Source organism: Felis catus, chromosome B4, assembly GCF_018350175.1.
Source record: "Felis catus isolate Fca126 chromosome B4, F.catus_Fca126_mat1.0, whole genome shotgun sequence".
Lineage (NCBI taxonomy): Eukaryota > Metazoa > Chordata > Mammalia > Carnivora > Felidae > Felis > Felis catus.
In genome coordinates this window covers 38578923-38602190 of record NC_058374.1, presented here as the reverse complement: position 1 = coordinate 38602190, position 23268 = coordinate 38578923, and the positions used below count along the sequence as shown (strand labels likewise).

General features: G+C 51.0%; 1 protein-coding gene across 6 annotated transcripts in view; it reads right to left on the bottom strand.

The window, feature by feature from the left end:
* TSPAN9 (tetraspanin 9) overlaps positions 1 to 23268 on the bottom strand; it is a 204204-nt gene that overhangs the window by 55013 nt on the left and 125923 nt on the right. For 2 of the 6 annotated variants that reach the window (XM_023256682.2, XM_023256680.2), the window contains one exon: positions 8905 to 9006. The exons of the other annotated variants lie outside the window; for them this stretch is intronic. In XM_023256682.2, coding sequence (XP_023112450.1) covers positions 8905 to 9006 — 102 coding nt within the window. The remainder of the gene's footprint in view (positions 1 to 8904; positions 9007 to 23268) is intronic. 6 annotated transcript variants of the gene reach the window in all.

Genomic DNA, 23268 nt, shown 5'->3' with positions numbered 1-23268 from the left:
TGTCTACCATCCCCTAGGTCTAAAATGGGACCCACCTCCCTCCTGTGCCCACTGCACCTGAGGATGCCCTGGGTAGTGGACTGACACACCCATGTCCCAATCTCCAAGACCTGTGAGTGTGACCTTATTTGGAAAAGGGGTCTTTGCATGTGTGATTAAGTTAAGGATCTTGAGATGGGGAGATCATCCTGGATTACCCTGGTGGTCACTTGCGAGCATCCTTACAAGAGAGAGGAAGAGGGAAATTAGACACACAGGGGAGAGTGTGACATGAGGGTGGAAGCAGAGACTGGAGTGCTGTAAGACAGAGAAAGAGGTCAGAGCGATGCGGCCACTGGCCAAGGAATGCCAGCAACCACCAGAAGTTGCAACAGGCAAGGAAGAGTTCTCCCCTAGGGCCTCCCAAGGGAGTATGGCCCTGTGAACACCTTGATGTGGTCTTCTAACCTCCAGAACTCTGTGAGAATACATTTCTGTTGTTTTAAGCCACCAAATTTGTGGCAATCTGTGACGGCAGCCACTGGAAATCCTGGAAGGGAACTGTGGTAAATTTCCATCAAGAAACCTGCTTGGGTAACAATCTGTGCCCAGGTGGAGAGGTGCTGCCACCCAGGAACAGGCCCTGTCCCCCAGGAATGGGCCCTGCCACCCGGGAACGGGCCCTGCCACCTGAGATTGGGCGCTGCCACCAGGGAACGGGCCCTGTCCCCCGGGGAACGGGCCCTGCCACCTAGACACAGGCACTGCTCTACGGCTCACCAGCAGCCAGGGCTCAGGGCTGGTGCTAGAGCCAGATGCTCTGGGGGAGAGGGTGGAGGGAATATGGCCTCTGGAGCCCAATGGCTTCAGTATTACCTGTGTGATCCTGTTACCTAACATCTCTGAGCTTTAGTTTCCTCACAGAAGATGGGGCTGTACTGGTATTGTGTCCCAAGGTGGTTACAGAAATTAAATACTGTAAATATTGTAAAATATTTTTTACTGTCTGTTGAGCACTTAGCACAGCACCTAGCACACAGTAATTGCTCGGTAAATATTAGCTGCCATCGTTATATCCTTGAAAGGGGGCGTGAGGAGCAAAAGGGCAACGTATATGAAGGTGTTTGCTGAACAGGGAGGCACTACATGAGTGGCAGCTGTTGTCAGGTACTGTAACTCGGCAGAAGTCAGGCTCTTTAACACCGCAGCCCACGCGAGAGGGACCAATCATCCCTGTTCATGAAGAACCTCACCTCCGCTCATCTTCAAGCCCACCAGGGCACCAGGCGCCATATCACGCAGGTCTGGTGCAGGGAGCAAAGGGGTGCGTGGAGAACACTGTGAGACGACACGGCAGGAGGGAGGTTTGGGGTGGGTCTGGCCCACAAGGCGGCCTGCTGCACGGACACTCGCCCACTGGAAAGGGCTGTGTCCCCTCAGGCCTCTGACCTTGGTGTCTCAAGGAACCCAGGAGCACACAGACCATGGAAACTATGCACAAGGAGCTTGTCAGGAGGCTCAAGCAGCCCTCCCGCCCCTCCCCCTGCAGTACAAAGAAGCCCAGACTGTGTATCCTTGGGGGACACATTCAGGCCCAGAAAAAAACCCAGGACACATGTGTGGCAGACAACTTCTAATGCTGTTCTGGGGCTCTCAGTCTCCCTGTGTTGGTTAAAATTACTGTTGGCCTCAGCTCTCGCATTTAATTTTTCACCACTGAACAGTCATTTGGATTTGCCCATGGTGGTGTTTCTCATAGAGTACAGACAGTACAGGGCTCAGTGTCCACAGGGAGAGAGCTGCAGACTAGGGTTCCATTTTGGCCTCCACCACCCACCCAGGCCTGCTGGGGAAGTGCTTGTGTCCCCCTCAGCCCCTCAGTATCTCACTAATCAATGGGAAGAGGACCTAGCCCCCTCTATAGTCAGGGCCACCATGTGGAAATCCTCAGAAGGATTCAGGTCACAAATGAGGGGGGAGCCCTAAAATCTGAACACACCTCCTCTTTACCTAGAGGTGGAGGCTTGGGACTCTCTACCTCTAGGTAAAGAGCAGTCAGTGTTCTACCCAGAGAGAAGGAGAGACTAGGTGATCCTTAAGGACCCTCTTGAGCAGAGGAGTCAAAGGTGGGCCCTCCTAACGCTGCCGACATGTGAATCTGACCTTTCAAGAGCTGACTGCTCCCTAAGAAATATCCTGGCCAGTTTTCCTTGAACTTGTGGACCAACTAGGAACATTCCTCCTTTCAAAGCCCAAAGACCAAGAATGGAAGGTTATCTCCTCTGGCCTATAAAGAAGTTTCTCCTGCTATGTGCAATTCTGGGAATAAAAAATAACCTCCTTTCTGATCCCGCCATCCCCCTCCCATACCACCCTCTTCTCCTCACATACAGATTTCCTCCCCCCAACACTCAGAGCAACCTCCTGCACCCTCCCTCACCCATTTACACTCTGCTCTGGTGCCCCCCAGCACTGACGTCAGCAGGAGAGACAACAGAACAGCGCCTCTGACCCTCCTTCTGCCCGCCATCCACACTGATGGGCCCTGTCGTAGTTTGCTGTGGTCAGAAGAAAGGAAAAGCAGTTCCCAGCTGGCTCCCAATTGGGCCAGTGGGAAGGAGCACAGAAGAAATGTCCCTCTGGGTCCCCCGAGTACAAGCTTGTTCTATGAGCTGAGAAAGGACATGTCTACCTTTCCCAGGGATTAAGCCTGGTAGCCCAGGACAAAGGAGTGGCCTGGTCACAGCCCGTCTGATGAGCACAGCCTATTTAAAAACAATCCCCCCTGCTTCCCCAGACTTAAGGCAATCACTCTGCTCCTGTCTTCCTGTTATTGTAGAGAGGAGGGGGCTGTTTTCCCACCTTTTTAAAGCTCCGGAACCAAGCATGAGTCAGGCAGTGTGCAGGGATACATTGCTCATCTTCTCATAAGGATGCAACAGGCCAACATCCCACAGAGACCTGCCCCGCTCACAGCTGCCAGCAAACTGCCCCCAGACCGGCACCACACACACGTGACTCCTGCTCTGCTCGGAGCTGCTGTGCCCATCTTGGGTGTGACACCCTTCCCACCACCTGGCCCCCACTTCAATGGAAGGTGCAGAAAGTGCTGCTGACCTCCCCAGCCCAGACTCCCTTCATTGCTGGGTAGGCCTGCAGGCCAGGGAGGGCCCAGGGATGCGAGAAGTCAAAGCCCTGTGTGATCTGAGGTCACTCACCTCCCTCCACCTTGGGTGCAGATGAACGCATTCCTAGAGTCCCCAACATTAGGCTGGGTGCCTCTCCTGGGTGCCCTGCACAGAGCTAGTAAAAGGTGACACTCACACTCAGCTGTGATTGAGTGATGGCAAATTGATTGCTGACGTCCTGACTGTCACATGGGGACGAGCATCACTCCCCATGGCCGCCCTGTGAGTTTGACCATCACTTGCCCCCCCCACCCCCGGCAGCCACCCCCCCCCCCCCCCCCCCACAATGGGCTGATCTAAGGCAGACCTGCTTTCACCAAACAGGAAGCATGCTGCTACAGCGAAGCTGACAGAACTGGGGAATCTGTCAGGGGGCCTGCACTGACGTCAAACCAGACCCGACAGCTGTCATTCCCCCAGCCCATCACGCGGCCATCCTGGCGCAATGCGTGTCTGTGACTGAGCAGGCACTCGGCCTTGTCTGAGATGCAGGGCTGCTCAGAGCCATCCACGCGGATCCCGCCCCTCCAGGCACAGCCTCCCCAGAGACAGGGTCCAGAGGCCGCTTCTCCCCAGCCCGGGGCTGGGACAGTACAGAAAAACAGCCCTGAACCAGACCCTGAGCCTGGGGTTCTAGTCCTGCCTCTGCCACCAACTTGCTCTGATTCACAGGCCAAATGCCTTTCCTTCTCTGGGTCCTAGCTCCCTCGTGTGCAACAAGAGAGGGATGGGCTCGCTGAGCTCTTTCCCTCCCATAGCCTGCAAACTCTGGGGCTCAGAATTTCACCTCCCTGGCTTGTGAAGGTGCCTGGCACACCACCTGGCAGAGCGGTGCAACCTCGGTGAGGCCCAGCCACTCCCAGTAGACAGCCTCACTGTCCCATTTATAAGTGTGCAAGGGTCCCAGGGAAAACCAGGTGCTCCCAATGAAGACAGTGCTGCCTGACACCTACCATACAGAGAGGTGGACGGGCCAGGTGCACACATTCAGCCAAGGGTGGAGTGAGTAGGTTGAATTTGAAGCAATGGGGACTCTGGTAAGATAGGAGGAAGAATTTCCTGCCTGCCAATTAGAAAAACTTCGCTTTCTTTTTTTTCAGAGATCTTTTTAAGTCGGCTTCATGCCCAGCACGGAGCCCAGCACAGGGCTTAAACTCACAACCTGAGATCAAGACCTGAGCTGAGATCAAGAGTCAGATGCTTAACCCACTGAGCCACCCAGGCATCCTCTTTCAGAGATCTTGAGCAATAGTTAGTATGGGTTCTACCCTAAAGAAGCACACACCCACCTACAGATAGAGAAACAGACAGGTAGCAGTTTTCAGCCTTGGCTACACATGCGAATCCTTGGGGGTCTTTCGATACCCAGATGCCCAGGACAAACCACAGCGCAATTAAACCAGACTTTTGGAAGACGGAAGCCAACACCATTATTTCATTTTCAATCCACTGTTCAACTCCAACGTATGGAGAAGACTGAGAAGTGTCCTGACGTCTGGCTGCCTCATCAGTACCGAGTTAATCATTCTCCTAACAAACTACTCCTGCTGCTAGTGCTATATCCGTGCTCCAGCGTTAAAGTGCTCGGACTCCCATTCTCTTTCCAAAATTTCATAACAGTGTGAGAGCAGTGCTATCCTCCCAGGTGAGGGGACGGAAGTAAGGATAGGAACTGCTAGGGAGGCAGGGTGCAAAGTGACAAGTGGGCCTCACTAGTACATTTTTTTACTCTAAGGCAAGACAGACATGCAGACACACACACACACACACACAGGCACGCACACACAGACATGCGCCCACATATAGGCACATACATTGATACACACAGACAGGCACATACACATAGGCACGTACACACAGGCAAACATGTACAGGCATACTCACAGGCACACACATAGACACGCACCCACAGGTGCACACACACAGGAACACACACAGGCAAACAGGCACACAGACACAAGCACACATGCAGACACGCATCCACTGGTGCACACACAGGCACATACACACAGGCATGCACACACACACACTCAGGCACATACACACAGGCAAACAGGCACACGGGTGCACATACACACAAACACAGGCACATACAGGCATGCACACACACTCAGGCACATACACACAGGCGCGTGCACACAGGCACACACACACATGCAGGCACATACGCAGGTACACACACACAGCACATACACACAGGCATGCACACACAGGTGCACACACATACTCAGGCACATGCACAGGCGCACACACTCAGGTGCACACACACAGCGCATACACACAGGCATGCACACAAACACACAGGCATCACATACATTAAAGCTCTTAGGGCTGTTGCTCCAGGCCTAAAGCATCACAGCAGCAAAGCACACAGAAAACATGCCACAAAAGCTAGGGGGGCTGGAACAGACAATGACACAAACGAGGGCCCCATCCCACACCTCCATGGGACGTCAACATGAGCATTCCCAGGCCCACTCCTGACAAATCCCTTTGTGACATGTCTCCATCGAGAACTGGCCATGCCGGGGGAGGGCTTGGCAGTGAGCTGTGTTCAAATTAGCCGGGGAAAGGGCGCGGAATTTCACTGTAATTGGTCATGTTTGTTCCAAGGATGACGACTACAGCACATTTCTCATGTTAATGTCGTCCAACTACCCGTGTACTGCAATTACTCTGCATCGATTTTAAAGCCGACTTAGCACAATAGCAGCTTCTAATTTGTAAGCAAAACCTCAGTGGCATAAATCAAACTGTTAGAGGCAACGCCACCGTCGCATGCTAATGGGGAGTTAATAGACAGGGGAGGGCAGCTGGGGCACCGGGCCCCCGCGGGTCCATCTCCACCAGGTGCCCACGCTCCACCTGTGTGTCTGCCTTGGCCTCCACGTGCATTTCCGGGGCAGCTCCCCAAGTCTGAATAGCCAGAGCTGTGACTAATGCCCCCCTCTGCTCTCAGCTATAGGACAAAACCCACAGTACGGAGAAGTCGGTTGGTCCTGTGTCCCAGCATGAGGCCTGGGGGATGATTTAAGGAGAGAACTATAAATTGTGGGAGAACAAGGACCCAGAGGCCAGCATTTGGTGAACTTGACTCTCTGGTCCCTACTACCAATTAATATTTCTTGAGGACCCACTAGAGAAAGGGCCCTTGGATTTGGCACGCTCTTGGCAGGAATGCGGGCCTCCAGAGCCAAGACAAAATGAGCCATCCATCACACAGGACCCCACACACCATCCGATCAGATCACCTCGGTGGCATCAGGCTCAGGAGATACAGCCAAGAGCCAAGACCCCTGTGACTCCTCCCAGATACAGATCCATGGGGTGCTGGGGTGACCTATTAGCCTGGCAAGGGAAAAGCCCTGGGCCTGGAGACTTGTGCTGGTAAATGCCCAGGAGGAACTTTCGACCTCTCCCTTTGCCACCATCATCGTCCAGCCTGGGCAGGGTTTGGAACCCACCAGATGCTTCTGCTCCCCACCGTGGAAGTGCAGGTTATACCAAAGCCAAACAGGCCTCACCTGGGCTGGAGCCAGGGCCCTATGTGCAGGAAGTGGGGGTCCCCACTCACACACCCTTCTCTTCCCAGGACAGTCATGGCTGTGCCCCTCCCTCCAGCGTCTTCACAGAGCCAAGCCCAGGCTGTGCCTTGGGTACAGGAGAAGTTCGATAACGTTAGAGGAAGAACTGTCAGGAAACGACGGTGCAGAACCCTGCACAGCTCCAAGGAAATGTGTTCATAACAGAGCACCTGAGACAGCTGCTCACTTTCTTTCCAATATACTCTCGTTCGGGGTTCTTTCAACCACACATTTTATGGTGTCAAAAGAAAGGCTTCGATTAGGTGCTCAGGTAGATTTAATATTTCTCTTTAATACAAAATAATGTCTCAATATGTCAAGGCAGTCTAGTATGACAAGGTAGGGACTATGTTCCATCCCTGTTTTTGTCTTTCCCGGAGCAAGTAGGTGTTTGAATGAATGAACAAACAAGGGGAAGAGCTAGCAAAGGAGACAGTGAAAAATCTAGAGAGCGGTCCTAACAAGAGATCATCCTGCCACCACCGACAGTGAAGGGAGCCCTGGAAAGCTCTGACTGTGTGTTCATGGTGGTAAACTAGTCCCCTCGTCCCCAGGCTTCTCTCTCCCCTCCCCCACCCATCGAGAGCCAGCAAGCCTGCAAAAGGTCAACCTGATACCAAGTCTCCAGAGCTCTCCTTGCCCCAGAGCCATAAAAGGTAACTTGAAATATCTCTTTGAATCTTTGGAAAAGAGCAACGGGTGAAGGATGGCTCCAGAGTCAAGAACCGTCTCACAGGAAAAGGCCGGTGCATCCCTCATCTAAGATCTATGACCAGCAAGGCCCTGTCCTTTGAAGAGCAGAACCCGGAAACGGCCTGCCCTTCCCACCTGAGGCCCCTCAGCTCATGGCCTGGTGTGCCACCATTGCCTCATACTGAGACAGCTCCACCAGGCAGACTAGGAATGACCCCCACAGGCCAGGAGAGCAGCGCTAAGCTCTGCGCTTGGGCCCTCCTGCCCGTCCAAGGAAAACACATCAATACAGATTCTTCTGCAGATATCCCCCATACTTCCCACTCCCCAGGAAACGACCCAGGTTAAGCCTATCAACAAAAGCATCACCTCTGGCTACTCCAAAGAAACACCTCTGCCCACATTTGCTGAGCTATTCTGTGACGCAACGTGTTCTCCTGGAGGGATGGACGAAGTGAGGCTCAGCCCCTGGGGCAGGGGCACCTGTCACGTGGGCTCCCAACCATGAGGCCCACAGCCTACCAGTGAGGTGCCACCCGCCCACCCCAGACCCACTGGAGAGCATGTGGGGCGACACCCCGGGTTTGCTGATCCTGGCAGCTTTACTCAGAGTCATACTTCCTTGGTCTATTACCAGCCTGGAACAGAAAAGGCAATGCAGGTATCCCCCCACTTTCCTGAAACTTTGCACTGTGCCACTTTTACACAAGACGTACATCAATACCTGTTTTCACTGGCTGAAAGAAATCCGAAGAGGATTTTCACTTTGCACACACACACACACACACACACACACACACACACAGAGCAAAAATACCATTCAGTGTTTGTTTTGCAGCCAGCCATTATAGAGGCGGCACACACCCTGAGCTGTGAGAGTGGCCCCACCGAGTTCTTTCCCTGGAAACTATACTCAGCGTCTCAGCACCAAGCTGCCATAGCTTTGAACTGTATCTGTGAGCATCTGTGCTTTATCTCCACTTATTTTGTGCCTCTGTTAGCAAGATGTGCCCTAAGGTATCAGAAAAGCCTAAGAGAGGTTATTTTTTGCATCTGGGAATGCTCAAAAATTATTTCCATGTAAATTAATGGTAATTGCTTCTTCACTTTACACCATTTCTGCTTGTGAAAGGTTTCATAGGATGACTCTACTTTTGGATAGCAGGGGAAACCTATTTGGTGGTTAGGAGCAAGGAAGGCTCTGGAATCAACCAGACAAGGGACAAGGGAGGCAAGGCACTCAGACCAGGGCCCAGCACAGGTGAGCCCCCAGAAGTGGGGGCTGCACAGATAACTAGAATTCAGGCCTAGTCCAAGAAACTTCCTTGATTTATTCCCTCTATTTAAATCATCCTTTCTACCTTCCCTCCGTTTGTCCCTACTCCTCTATATTCCTAAATCCAGAGTGAAATATACAAAACTTTAGAGTCTTAGAAGAGGTCTCAGTTTAAGAGAGCTACCTGTCCAGCCGATCCTTTGCTCCTGGCATGAGAGGTATGGACAAGTGTCCCTCCATTCTCCCGAAGGTCAGTCTTGGTCAGGTGCCCAACCCAACACAGTGCCTGCGGTTGAATAAACACAGTTCCCTCTGTAGGTGCTACTCAACAGAGGCAACATAATAATAATGATAATAACAATAACAATAATAATGGAGACAAAGTAGCAGGAGCTATCCTTCCTTGTGTGCTGTGCTGGGACATTCCCTGCTCTCCCCCCTCAACAACCCCCTGGGGTAGGCTCTGTGTCACGGTCAGTGTTCACAGTGGAAACAAAGTGAGTCCAGAGAGACTAAGGAATCTCATTAGATCATCGTCAAACTGAGGCTGTGACTCTGGGCTCATGTCCCCACCACGGCCACTAGACTATCTGCCCCCTGGCCTGCCAACAGGAAAGAAAACCACCTGTAAAATCCTTGTCCCCAGCACATCACTCTCCATTTAAGGCCCGTGCTTCGCAACAACAGAACCTAGACAGCCAGGAAGGGTGGCAGTCTGTCTGGCTGAGTGGCCCTGACAGCCAACACGCCCACCCTGGCTCCCTGTGCCTCTGGATCCCTCCTTTGGGGGTCCCAGCTATATTCCAGGACATGGATTGCCAGGGGGTGAAGGAAGAAGAGAAATATCAGGTTGTTTTTTTAATGACCCAGATTCCAGCCAGATGCATTTGTTATTGGCAGCGGAGAGCCAGCGGAGCTAAGAACACAGGCAGCTGGCGATGTCTTAATCACTGCGGAGAGGAAGGGACAGGCGGGCTCAGCCCCTGGAGCTGGCTACCTGAGGCTCTCTGCCCGCGTCTGCCCCGCCCCTCCAGCTGTCCCTGTGCCTTTGCCTTTCGTTCCCCTTATTCCTTTTCCTCTCCTTCTCCCTGCTTAGGTTCTGCTTTTGTCTTTCCTAAGTGGGGCACCCAGTCTCCCCATAGGCATGCCTTGGCCCCACCAGCAAGGCCAGGTGGGACATCTCTGCCCACCCAGGTCCCTGGCTGGTCTGGCTAATGCAGACCCCAGGGGCCTCCTCAAGGGCCTTCTTTTGTGAGCTCAGTAAGAGGTTTCAACTCTAGTTTAAACATTGTGTCCCTAGAGACCATCCTAAAAGCATAGAACAGCCCACCTTCGATTTTCTCCCCCGTCTCTGGCTGAGAGAGCTCCAAGCACTCAGCAGCTGGGAACCCATTCCTCATCTGTCCATCTCTCCCTGCCCTGCAGGAGGCTGGGGGAGGGGGAAGGGGCGAGAGGGACCGAATGACTTGCCTCATTCCACTGAGGAGAAAGCCAAAACAAAGCCTAGAGAAAATAAGGGCCCAGCTGAGGAAGTGGGGGCTGAGAACAGAAACAAAACACCTACACCCTAATTCTGAACACATGTTCCCTATTTCGCTCTGCCAAGGAATATGGCTACACTACCCCAGCCAGCATCACCTGTCCATACGAGCCTCACCTGACCCGAAGACACCCATCACTTCATACAGTGTTTCCATTACTCCATGAACCAACCTAGAGAGTAGACCTATTATTGTCCCATTTTACAGATGAGGAGGTCAAGGCTCAAAGAGTTAAGCATCTTGTCAGGTCCATACAAACAGTAAACAGTAATGCCAAGAGACAAATGCACTGCCTCCAGAGCCAGTGATCTTTACACATATTACCTTTCACTTCCCAAACCAGGCAGCCTGAGAAGCCTGGCAGAAGGTAAGGGGCAGGGAATCGCATGCTGGGAGGCGGGAGTGAAGGGTGGCTACAGGGATGCAGACAGGAGCGGCTGAAGCCAGGGGCAATTAGTCTCTGTGGGGTCTGATTTTCTTCTCCCCTCCCAAAGGAAAAGACCTCGTCCGATTTCCTGACATAAGTGAAAGGGAGAGAAACATGTCTGCACAAGAGCACAGTGTCTGGAACGAGGCTCACCCCTCACTCTCCTCTCAAAGACCAGGCCGTCCGCCACACCGGGGCCCCTCACTGGTGCCTCAGTGATGCAGACAGACGGTCATCAGGGACATCAGGTGTTGGGTGTGGTGGTGTTGTTTTTACTCCTCCCCCACCTTCCTTCTCCCATCACCTAGAACGCAGAAGCTAAGTCCAACCTCCGACTGAGTCTGTGGACATCTCCATCAGGGGACCTATGACTGCCTCCCCAGAAGGGCTCCCAGGTGTGCCCTCCCTCCTCAGTCCCAGCATTCAATGTCAGGAGGCATCAAGTCAGGGGCAGTGTGGAAGGTTCGTCTACTTAGTTATCTCCTAAATACAGCGAGGTGAAGGGAACCTGGAAGGGAGAGAGGTGTGAAGAGAAGTTTGGGAACACCAAACAGAAAAAGACAAGGAAAAATACTCTAGTAAATTAAATATAAATAGCAAAGCAAGAGGCTGCCCTCTGAGAGGTGTCTCTCAGCCCTCTGCCCCCTTCCCCATTTTCTCCAGCCCTTTCTCCAACCACGTTCAGAAGTCCACTCTGGAAGCTTTGCCTTCCCCAGGATGGTGGGCCCTTCAGGTAATGGCCTGGCCTGGAATTTCACAAGGGTCCTGGGAGCCTATGGTAGGCCCAGACAAAAGCAAGGGGCCACGGGTGTCTGTGTCCAAAGGCTGGAGGTCAGGGCCTTGGCAAAGGAGGTGCACACTTCCCTAGGACACCTGCAGTTCTGTGGAGAAACCAGCCCACAAGTCTACTCGGGAAGCTGAGAAGGGTCCACGTAGCCTGGAAGCCAGGCCACATCCTGACTACATGTAATTCAAATGGGTTACCATGCCCACTCGGGCACTCTGGGTTCCAGTGCATTCCATGACAGCCAAGAAGGCTTTGTTTATTCCACATGTGACTTGGGCCCTCAATATAACCCCTTCTCTCTCTACAACTCAGTCTCCCTAAAAGCAAAATAAGGCTGTTGACACTCTGGTAAACCTCCCCGAGGAGAAAATGTCCTTTGGGAGACAGTATACAATACTGATCACAGGGAGGACTGAAGCTGCCCAGACCCTTGCCTCCAGGCCGACTCCCCTTAACCAGGCTGAGTGCGTGGGGTAGGGGTAGACATCTCTGGCGGAAGCAAAGGAACTACTCACATCTTCGGTGTGCATCCACAGTGGTGTGGGTGAATGTGAGCACTCTGCTCGTGCCCTGCCCCCAAAACCTACTTCCACATCTCCATGCTTAAAGCAGAAACCAGTAGGCTTTGTCCCTCAGAGGATGATTGGCCTGGCTTGAGTATCCCCACAGGGCAGATAAACCCAAGCAAATTCGCTCAAACTCCTGTCAATCAAAGTGCCAGACTTACAGGCTCAGAGACCAGCCCCACAGCCCAGTGGGGGAAGGGCCTCCCTAGAAGATCCCCGGCCAGCACAAGATTCTCCCTTGGCAGAGCTGAGGTCACCACGGCCCTGAGAAAGGGCAAGGCAACGGACCAGGTACGCAGTGGGTCTGACGGATGAGCCACTGAGAAAATGAAACCAGCTCTCTGTGATCTGGAGACACAGGTCATCTTAGTAAACCCCTAACCAAAGGAATGAGCCTGAACAAGCCACACAGAGCAGTCCTAGATGAATCTGGAGGGGCATTTGTAGTTCCTACCCAGACAAGCCATTTTCCCCGCACTGACCCGCTACAGAACTTTGGGAACGCTGGAAGGGGCCCCCTCCCGCCACCACACTCCCTGGACAGTCATGAGTGGGCTTGCCAGGGTGTCAAGCATGGTGGGATGCCTTGGCAGGCAGCCTGCAGGAGCCGGAATCACGCACTTTAGTCACACACGTACGGTGGCCACCTGGATGGAGAAATATGTCCGGGAACAAACCACTGTGCAACTTTACGGCCCACTCGGAAACGGGAAGGCAGGAAGGTGGTGGCAGAAACAGACACAGAGAGCGACGGGCATTAACCAAAAGAAACGACACAGTAATCCCAATTTACAGAGCGCCACCCTACACAGACTTCAGAGGACTGTCTCGATGTACCCGCCTGACAGTTCTTTGACAGGTTCCTTGACCGGTTGGCCAGCCAAGTATTCAGGTTTTCCCCACTTTACAGATGAGAAATTGAAGTCAGAGATCGTCACAGGGGGAGCCGTGGCAGAGCTGTGAGGGGCACCCACACTCCTGGTACAGGCTTTTTCCATGCTGCCCCAGGGGCCTTCTAACAAAGTCAGAGTAAAGGACAGGCCCAGGGGCTCTGGGCCAGAAGGGGAGATACAGCCAGAGACGGCAAAGAGCACCCAATGTGTGCGCTATCCAGTTGAGGACACCCACCCTGCTGACCCTCACACCGCAAGGGGAGGGGCAGACAGGCTCCTGAATTCATGATTAAGCAGCCCATTGAAGGGACAGCATCCCCAGCTTGGAGCCTTGAGTTTAGTGGGGTTGGGGGGACTGCTGTTTGTTTTCTCAAAGGGTGGCAGCTGGGGGCACAAGGTAGGGCCACAGGACAGGGAGGCAGCTGGTGTTGGGACTGCCCCAGATAGAGGTGGGCGGTAAAGAGGGGAGAGATAGAGGCGGGAGGCATCTTGGTGCAAGGGAACAGCGAAGACACTGTTCAGGGGACTTAGGGGAATGCAGGAAGGGAAAAGAAAGCTCTTCCTAATGATGAATGCTGGAGGGCGGAATTGGAACAATTGTAATTAAGGCTTCTAACAATAGGAAGGGAGCCGAGACAGTTCTGTGTGTCAAACAAGGTGCTGAGCTCCTCTCCTGCAGTGAGGGTGCTTAATAAAGCGGCCCACCCCTCATTACCTGCTTGGTGGGTGACAGCCCTCTCGGGTGGGGGTGGGGACCAGGCAAAACCAGCTGACTGCTGTGGCTGGCCCCATCTCCTGCTCAGACCCAGCCACGACCCTGAGGTGGGAAATGGGAAGCAGGGGAGATTCTCTGCCTGCCACTGAGCAAGGAAACCAAGGTCCAGGGAGTCAAAGCCCATTGGGGAACGTTCCGTCTGGAACCCGGGAGCCCCTGTGCCTGCACCCAGCATGTGAGCCTCCAGGCAGAGCAGAATCTGGGGCAGTTTTGTGAGCTTCAGGCAGCGAGTTCAAGCACACCAAGGACACACCCGGCCCTGCGAGGTGGGTCCTCCCTCACTCTGGACTGTTTCCCCACTTGTGAGATACAAGGAATCCTCCTTGTTCCCTCACTCTACCAAGGCTACTGTGAGGAAAGGAAAATAAGGTATCTCAAGAATCATCAGCTCTTTAAAAACACAAAGGGAGCAAAAGAAATGTGTAAAAACGCAGGATGTCAGAGCCCAAAGGGACCCCAGAGATGAGCTGGGGTTCAAGTCTGTCATTGTCCAGATGTGGGAACTTAGGCCCAGAGAGGGGGAGTAATTTGTCCAGGGTCACACAGCCAGTGAGCAACACAGCCGGAACTAGAACTGAGGTGTTGGCACCCCATCCCTGCTCTTTCCCACTCTGCCACCTTCATCCCAAAAGCAAACTGAGAATTAGCTGGTGTATGTCTTGCGCGAAACGGGATTCCGGCATTTCTACAAATGGGGAGGAAATGCAGGATTCATGGCTGGGCACACCAGAATTTTGCAGGCTGCTGGAGGGGCCATCCAACCTACCCTGCCCCCCAACAAGTTCTGAGGAGCCCCCAGCCAAAAAGGAAGAGAGAAATCAGCAATGCCGAGAATCTTGTCAATCTTCCTCCTACAGCTCCTGATTCAGACCCGCCACCCTCTACAGAGCGGCTTTTATGAAACATGCACTTTTCACACAGACTCCCCTCCTCCCACCAGGCAGGCTGAGAAAGGGGCAGATGAAGGGGGGCTTGAGGCAGAGAGGGGGAAGGGGGGCCTCACGCCCTTCTCTTTGGCTGCCATAAATGGTAACAAATCAAGCACCTTGTGCGCTCAGCTCTTCCAACAGCATCAACTTCCTCCCCCCCCACCACCCTCCTGAGGGTCCCCCAACCTCCTCCCCACCAGGCCCCCAGGCCTCAGGGACCGGTCATGGTGGGTGTCCTAAATGGCTCAGACATCACAGAGCTCTGGCCCAGAACCCAGGCTGACACGCTGTCACTCTGATTTGGGTCTCATGAGCTCTTGCCCACAGGCAGGGGAAGCCTCCCTTGAGTGGGTGGGGGGCACAGTCAGGCCTCAAAACACACCTGACCTCCTGGAGAGAACACACTGGGGGCTGCCCCTCAATGAATGGAGCACAGAAGGCTCTGGGTCCTTCCGCCAGCCACCGCAGTCTCCTTAGACCCCCCCTGCCAGTACAGCCGGGTTCACCACGTCCTCCACACCTCAGGGTGTTACACAGACCTTCCACCCAACGGTCTCTACACTCTGCCAGGTACCACCCAAAGTACTGTTTTTAAAGGGGTCCCCAATGATCAGCAAACTTTTCTACCGAAGCAATTCCTTGCCCACCACAATCTGGCTCAAAACTCTCTTGCATTAGCCCCTTTCTCTGGCTTCAAATATCACCTCATTTTTCCTGCCCTCACCTCCTCCATCATCCCCACCACCCCTTCTGCTCGTCCAGAAGCCCTTTGCCTAGCTGTCCTCTTGCCCCTTCCCTGCCGTCTCCCCAGGCACACATCTTCCATCGCCTGGGCCCTCAGGTCTTCTCCTCTCTGCCCTCAGATACTCCCTGAGGTGCCTGCTCTGCTCAGAAGACAGACGACAGGTGCTGGACATGAACAACCTGACACCGCCCTCCATGGTCAGGACAGCACTTAGCATCGTGCAGGGCACGGCAGGTACTCAATACGTACTGTCCCTTCCATCCCAGGGAGGTGCCCTGATGCACACCTGTTGGAGGAACACCTTCTCCTCCACGCTAGCCTCATTCATCAGGTCTGTACACATGGCCACAGGGAGCCTGAGGGCTAGGTCCTGCTCCAGGCCCTCATCGTGCTGACCACATTCAGGCATGCCTGAAAGGCCATCCCGCCTCCTCACCGTGTGGCTGAATACCATTCTTTTGTCAAGGATCAGCTCAAGTCCTGTCTCTTGCGCAGAGCCCTCCCTGTCCACCTGGCCTTACACTGGAACCACTTGGGGCTACCACAGCTCACACTTTCCGGAAGCCAAGGCAAACAGGAAGCACGTTTATGTGATTATGTAAGAATATATACCATTTATAAGTGCCCACTACACGTGAGAGGCCATGCACAGGAACTCTGATTGACATTAGTTATTCAGTAAGTCCCCAGTGCCTTGTAATACTGGATGGGGAGCCCATGGGTCGCACACTGATGATGTCCATAAAATGCACGAAACTTGGTCTGGCTGACTGCACGTGTGGGCTCCCTGTGGCATGCTACACTGCCTTATCATACACCCTTGTGACAGTAGTTGGCTCTTCCCAGCTAGACTACAAGCCTCTCTAGAGCAGGAACAGAGGGAGTTCTTATTCCCCTACAATGTGCAGCATGAGGTTAGCAGACCATAAGCACAACTCAAGACTCACTGGCTGGTCATGGAGAACACATTTTTGGGAATTCAGAGACTTAGGACTGGGGAATGTCAGGAAACTCCAGGGCAGGGCTGAAAAGTAGCCGCAGCACCGTGGGCACGCCCTCCCTAGAGCATCAGCAGGCCCTTCCAGCAGACCCAAGGGCACTCACCAGGGGTGGGCATGGAAAGGGGCTGACACAGTGGAATCCATATGCATGGTTTGCCGGGAGATGCCTCAAAGGCATCTTAGCTCTGGGGAAGCTGGAAAACCAAGCTACCTACCTACCCCTGAGCAACTCAGACATACCAAGATGACACAGCCGGCACAGAGAGATCAGAGGAGCACCACGGCTGCTGAATCTCCCCCACACAGGCAGCCAGGATGGCCACACAAACACAGCAAGAGCTGCTGGATGGGGGTGGGGAGGTCTCAGCCTCCCCATCTACTCCTGACCTCTCTCCCCAGGAGGTGGGGAGGACGCTTCCAGGGGATGAGCAAATCCTAGCAGTGGCACCTAGCATTTGGGGGGCCAAACACTTTAGCACACATCTACCATTTCTGCCCCTGCCCCTTCTTTTAGTGTCAGCTCCCCTGTTCTCCTTTGGGGAATTCTCTTCTCCCCACTGCATACAGCCGTGTCCCATCAATCAAGGTGCTCTGCTCAACCCTGGCCAAGGATGGGCTCATGACCAGTCAGACCCTCTGTCCTAGAAGTCGATTCCTGAGCAGTGGGCCCCAATGGCCAAAAACTGACAGAGTCGACATGACCAGGGTCATCGTTACCTCATGGTAACGACACCCCAGAGCAGCTCTGGCTTCTGTCCTTGTGTGTGGCCTGTTGCTTGGCTTTCCTTTTAGCCTGTGAGCTAACCTTGTCTCTCCATAGATACTGAAAGATCCGTAGATAGAAACACAGGAGTGCAGAGAGCAGAAGGAAAAAGAAAGCCGGGCCGGTGCATGGCCAAATGCTAAACAACTGCTGGGCCAAGGTCACAGAGATAGTCAGGTCTCTGTGTTCTGGAGTTTGCCATGGTTGGTGTGTGATGCTTGCAATCTATGAGCCCCACAGTCTATCCAGGAAATGGGTTGCTTAAAATGAGGATACCAGTTTATACCCAAGGTCACACACACTTGCGGGGAATCTAACTAAACTGACATATTCATTTACAATGGACCCTTGAACAACACCAATCTCCCCACGGTTAAAAACGTGCATGTACATCAATCTACACTTATTCAAATATGTTGCCAGAACTCAAAGATCTTCCTAAGAGACGTGTCTTTCCAGGGTGTATTAATTACAGTACGTTGTGGTTATTACTTTCTTTCATAGAAATATTACCCATATGGAACAAAATGCTATTATTAATAAAAATGTATTTTACACATGTGTAAAAAAAAATCTGCACCTAACTTTTGACTCCCACAAAACTTAACTACTAATAGCCTAATGTTGACTAGAAGCCTTACGGATAACATACACAGTTGATCAACACATATTTTGTATGTTAAATGTATGTATCATATACTGTGTTCTTACATTAAAGTAAGCTAGAGAAAAGAAAATATTAAGATCATCATGAGGAAAATACATTTACAATATTGTACTGGAAAAATATCTGCTGTGGACCCACACAGCTCAAACCCATGTTCAAGGGTCAACTGTATATATAAATATAGAGACACGTATTCACACTATAAAAACATTTCTAAACATTTATGATGTATATTCATACACATTTATATATACACGTGTCTTACGTATGTCTGTATACACGTGTGCACACGTACACGTATGTATATATGTGTGTCAACATGTGTCTGTTTGTGTGTGTTTGGGGCAAAGGGGAGCTCTGAGAACTTACAAGTTAGGTACCTGACAAAAACCTTTAGGCCCCACAATCCGTGCTACTCAGGGACTCGTCACACAGAGACACACACCTTCCGACTGCCCCCAACCCCACTCCTTCTGGCTTTGACTGGCAAGTGTCTCTCCTCTGGCGTATGGGGTCCCAGTCCCAAGACCCTGAAAGGGCACCCCCAGCCCTAATCCTGGGGGAGGACGAGCAGTGGGCAGGGCCACATGGAACCCCTGGTTGGGTGCACGGGACCGAGCCCACCATGTCCAAGCAGGGTTGCATCTTGGGGTTCTGTTCTGAGGTGGCTGGCAGCTCCCCTCACATACAGCCACAGGCTCTGACACAGAAATACAATTAAACCCCCGCTCCCTGTGGAGAAAGAGGAGCCCTCTTGCACTGCTGGTGGGAATGCAAACTGGTGCAGCCTCTCCAGAAAACAGTGCGGAGGCTCCTCAAAAAATTAAAAATAGATCTAACCTATGACCCAGCAATAGCACTGCTAGGAATTTACCCAAGGGATACAGGAGTGCTGATGCATAGGGGCACTTGTACCTCAATGTTTATAGCAGCACTTTCAACAATAGCCAAATTATGGAAAGAGCCTAAATGTCCATCAACTGACGAATGGATAAAGAAGATGTGGTTTATATATACAGTGGAATACTATGTGGCAATGAGAAAGAATGAAATCTGGCCATTTGTAGCAATGTGGATGGAACTGGAGAGGGTTATGCTAAATGAAATAAGTCAGGCAGAGAAAGACACATACCGTATGTTTTCACTCATATGTGGATCCTGAGAAACTCAACAGAAGACCAGGGGGGAGGGGAAGGAGGAAAAAAAAGTTACAGAGAGGGAGGGAGGCAAACCATAAGAGACTCTTAAATACAGAGATAAACTGAGGGTTGATGGGGTGCAGGGGAGAGGAGAAAATGGGTGATGGGCATTGAGGACGGCCCTTGGGATGAGCACTGGGTTTTGTATGTAAGCCAATTTGACAATAAATTATATTAATAAAAAAAAAGAATAAATGTTAAAAAAATTTTTTTAAAAACCCACTTCCTCATCTCCTTTTCTGCCAAAGGACAAATCTAATCATACTTTTCCCTTCACAGGCTCTTCCCACTTCTCCCTCACATCAGAAATCATTTGTCAGGCCATCCCACTAAATTTCTAACTCCACAATAGGAAGGGAAACTGAGGCATAGAGAGACAGATGGAATTTTTCGAGTGCTCATCACTCATCACGCAGTGACCAAGAAACAACACCAGGGCCTACCTAGAACCAGATCACAGGGCACCAAAGCCCATGAGTCCACAGCACCTCTGGAAATGAATGCAATGGAGGCAACAGCATTTTCCAGAGTCCTGGGGGAGAGTGCTGTGTGTGCTATAAAAAAAGCACTGATAAACCACTGCTCAGGGTTTATCACCTGAGCACCCACCAAGGGCTTGCTGCAATAAGGCTGGTGGTCACAGAGCCACCTTCCAAGGTAGTGAGTATGTGTGGCTGTATGGGTCCTGTTTGGCTACACGGGATACTCCAGGTGGGGGGCCAGTATGGCTCCCCTCACAGCATGGGGCCTTTCCTTTAGATAAACCCCAATCATATTTAAAGGGTATCACCTGCCAAAGGCATCCCATGATGAGCCCACCCAAGCCCCCTTTACCTAGCACTTCTGGGCCATTCAGCCAGCCCACAGACCAACACACATTAACTGAGCACCAATCATGAGCAAGCAAGGCACAGATAAGATGAAGGCCCCTCACGCTCACCTCCTCCTGCTCATGGCCTTGGATGACAATGCCTTTAGCCTCAGTGTCTCATCTACACAGCGGTACCACTGCCCACTCGAGGTAGCTGCAAGGATTTCAAGTTCCTAGAAGATGCTAGCAGAGTGGGGGAACAAGATACAAAATATAAAAGCAGGGCCATATGGTTAGAACAGTAAACCCTGCCAGAGGGCCTGGGTGGCTCAGTTGGTTGAGCGTCGGACTTTGGCTCAGGTCATGATCTCATGGTTCATGAGTTCGAGCCCCAAACGGGGCTTGCTGCTGTCAGCACAGAGCCTGCTTTGGATCCTCTGTCCCCCTCTCTCTCTGCCCCTCCCCTGCTTGCACTCTCTCTCCCCCTCTCTCTCCTTCTCAAAAAAAAAGGAAGAACAGTAAACCCTGCCATGAGGAGATGAGTAGAATCTGAAATATTTAATAGCACAATGGAGGGTCATGCTTTTGGGAAGCTGTGAAGAAAACAATCTTCATTCTGGGGCACTCGCATAAAAAGCACAAAAACAGATCATGAAACCTAGACTGTACACAACTGACTACCCACCAATCTGAGAAAGGCCCTGACAATCACTAGGTGGTCATCTCCTGACCCATTTCTGTTGGGGCTGGGACTGGGAAGGCACAAATCACCAAGGGGTCACATCCAAATATGCATAACACCGGTCCTGTTATCGCAGGGTGGAACCGCACCAAATTGGAAGCACAGATCCAAGAAAAACACAATCTGAAGTTAACAGAGGAAAGAGCTGGATCAGGATGACCTCCCAGAGTTAGTCATAAAAAGAATATGGGCTCTGAACCCAGGTTCAAATCCCAGTTCTGTCACTTTCCAGCTTAGTGATCTGGGGCAAAAATCCCTAACCTGCCAGAGCTTCCAACTGCTCGGAGGCAAAATGAGTATAAACCTACCTCTCCTCATCAGGTGCTGTGGAGGGCAGATAAGGTAACAAAGCTAGGGAAGAGTCCAGCACAGCACCTGGCCAACTGCTCAGCCCCACCACACCATGAGGAGGAGTGGCTGGAAGGTGCCCCCTTCTCCATCCTCGTGTGCACAGGAGTTCTGCTCAGCCCCACCACATCATGAGGAGTGGCTGGAAGGTGCTCCCTTCTCCATCTTGGGTACATAGGAGTTCTGCTGGACTCTGAGGGGAGGAAGGGGTGGTGTCAAAGGACGGAAGATCAAAAGTCTCGACATAACAAAAGCTGTGTAAGAGCTTCATGGAGAACACTATGAGACTTTACAGAAAGACATTAAAGAAGGCCTAATATATGAAGTATACCATGTCCATGAATAGAAATACATGCCTAGAATACAATTTATATTCATAACTGGAAATTAAAAAATAGTAATTCTCCCCAAATTGATCAACAGACTCTATGCAAAGCCAATCCAACTACCAACAGGGCTTGCATGAGGGAGGGTGGGGAGAAGAGGTGACTGATCGATTGATTTTTGGTGAAACTAAACAAACTGTCCAAAATTTATGCAAAAGGACAAAGGGCCAAGAACAGCCAAAACATTCTTGAAAAAACATCAGATAAGAGGATTTGCCTTACCAGAGATCAAGACTTATTAAAAAGCTATAGTAATTAACACAATGTGGCACAGGGATAAATAGTGCCATGGAAACGGCACAGTTGGCATGACTCATCTGAGGGGAAAGTAAGACTAGCCAATCACTGGAGGCAAGACCACCGATTTGTATATGGGGAAGAAAGAAACTGAGCCCTACCTCACACCACATGGAAATACGCATGCCAGACATAATAAAGACTTAAATGTTAAAAGAAAAACTTACAGAAATAAATACAGGTTGTCACCTTTAATCATTCACTCATTCATTAAAAAATTCATGAATGCCTATTATGTTATGACAAGCACGGTCCTATTACAAGCGATGCAAAGAGATCCATAAGATACTATGTATTTCTTGAACAATATGTAAAAAGTACAATCTAACAAAGAAAAGAGACTAGTACATTTGACTACATTATAATAAAGGATTTCTTCTTCTCAAAAGGCCCTATGAAGAAAGTGAAAAGCTAAGCTATAAACTGGAAGATATAGACTGTGTTTGTGGCACACTTAATAGACAACACATTAGCATCCAAAACATAGTAAAACTCCTAAAAAATAGGAACAAGCAAGCAACTCAATAGAAAAATGGACAAAAACATAAAACAGGCATTCACAGAAAAGAATGGCTAATAAACCTATGAAAGGATGTTCACTGGTAATCAGAGAGATGAAAATTTACGACATAAGATAGCATTTTACACCCACGGTATTGGAGAATGCCAAAACTTCCCATTGTCAACTGACATTCCACTGGTGGAAGTGTCAACGATACATCCACTTTGGAGAACAATGTGGCATTATCTGGAAAAGCTGAAATGTGCAAATCCTAAAACTTGGCAATTCCACTCCTTGCTATGTACCCTAAAGCAGTTCTCCTCAAACTCTGGTCCATGGAAATGCTTAATACTTCAGAACTTTATAGCAATTTGATGCTTCCAGAACATTCACATGCATTGTCAATGACTGTCTGGATGTAGGTGAGTCACCTGTGATTTGAGCTGAGAAACCCTGGCCTATGCACACCAGGAGCCTTGTACGAGAATGTTCACAGAAGCATGTTTTTAAAAAAGGAAATAATCCAAACGCTTATTATCAGAAGAATGATAATGGAATACTTTAGAACAATAAAAATAAGTGGATGATGGCCACACGTATCAACACAAATGAATCAATAAACACAACACTGAATTCTTAAAAATTCAGATGATTCCATCTATCAAAAGTTTAAAAACAAGCCAAACCAAACGATGTGGTGTTCAAGGATGTTTACGTATGTGGAAAAACCACAAAGAAATAGACCTAACACAAAAGGATCCTGGTTCTCTCTAAGGGACAGGTTGGGGGCACACTCGGGAAGGGGCACACAGAGGCTTTATGGGTAGAGCCAGTGTTTTATTTCTTTTTTTTTTTTTTAACATTTATTTATTTTTGAGACAGAGAGAGACAGAGCATGAACAGGGGAGAAGCAGAGAGAGAGGGAGACACAGAATCTGAAACAGGCTCCAAGCTCTGAGCTGTCAGCACAGAGCCCGACGCGGGGCTCGAACTCACAGACCATGAGATCGTGACCTGAGCCGAAGTCGGACGCTTAACCGACCAAGCCACCCAGGCGCCCCATAGTGTTTTATTTCTTAAGCTAAGGAACACATGGGTATGTGTTCCTCATGTAATTGTTTTAAACTGTATGCATTTACATATGATTTATTCCACAATTTGAAGAAAAC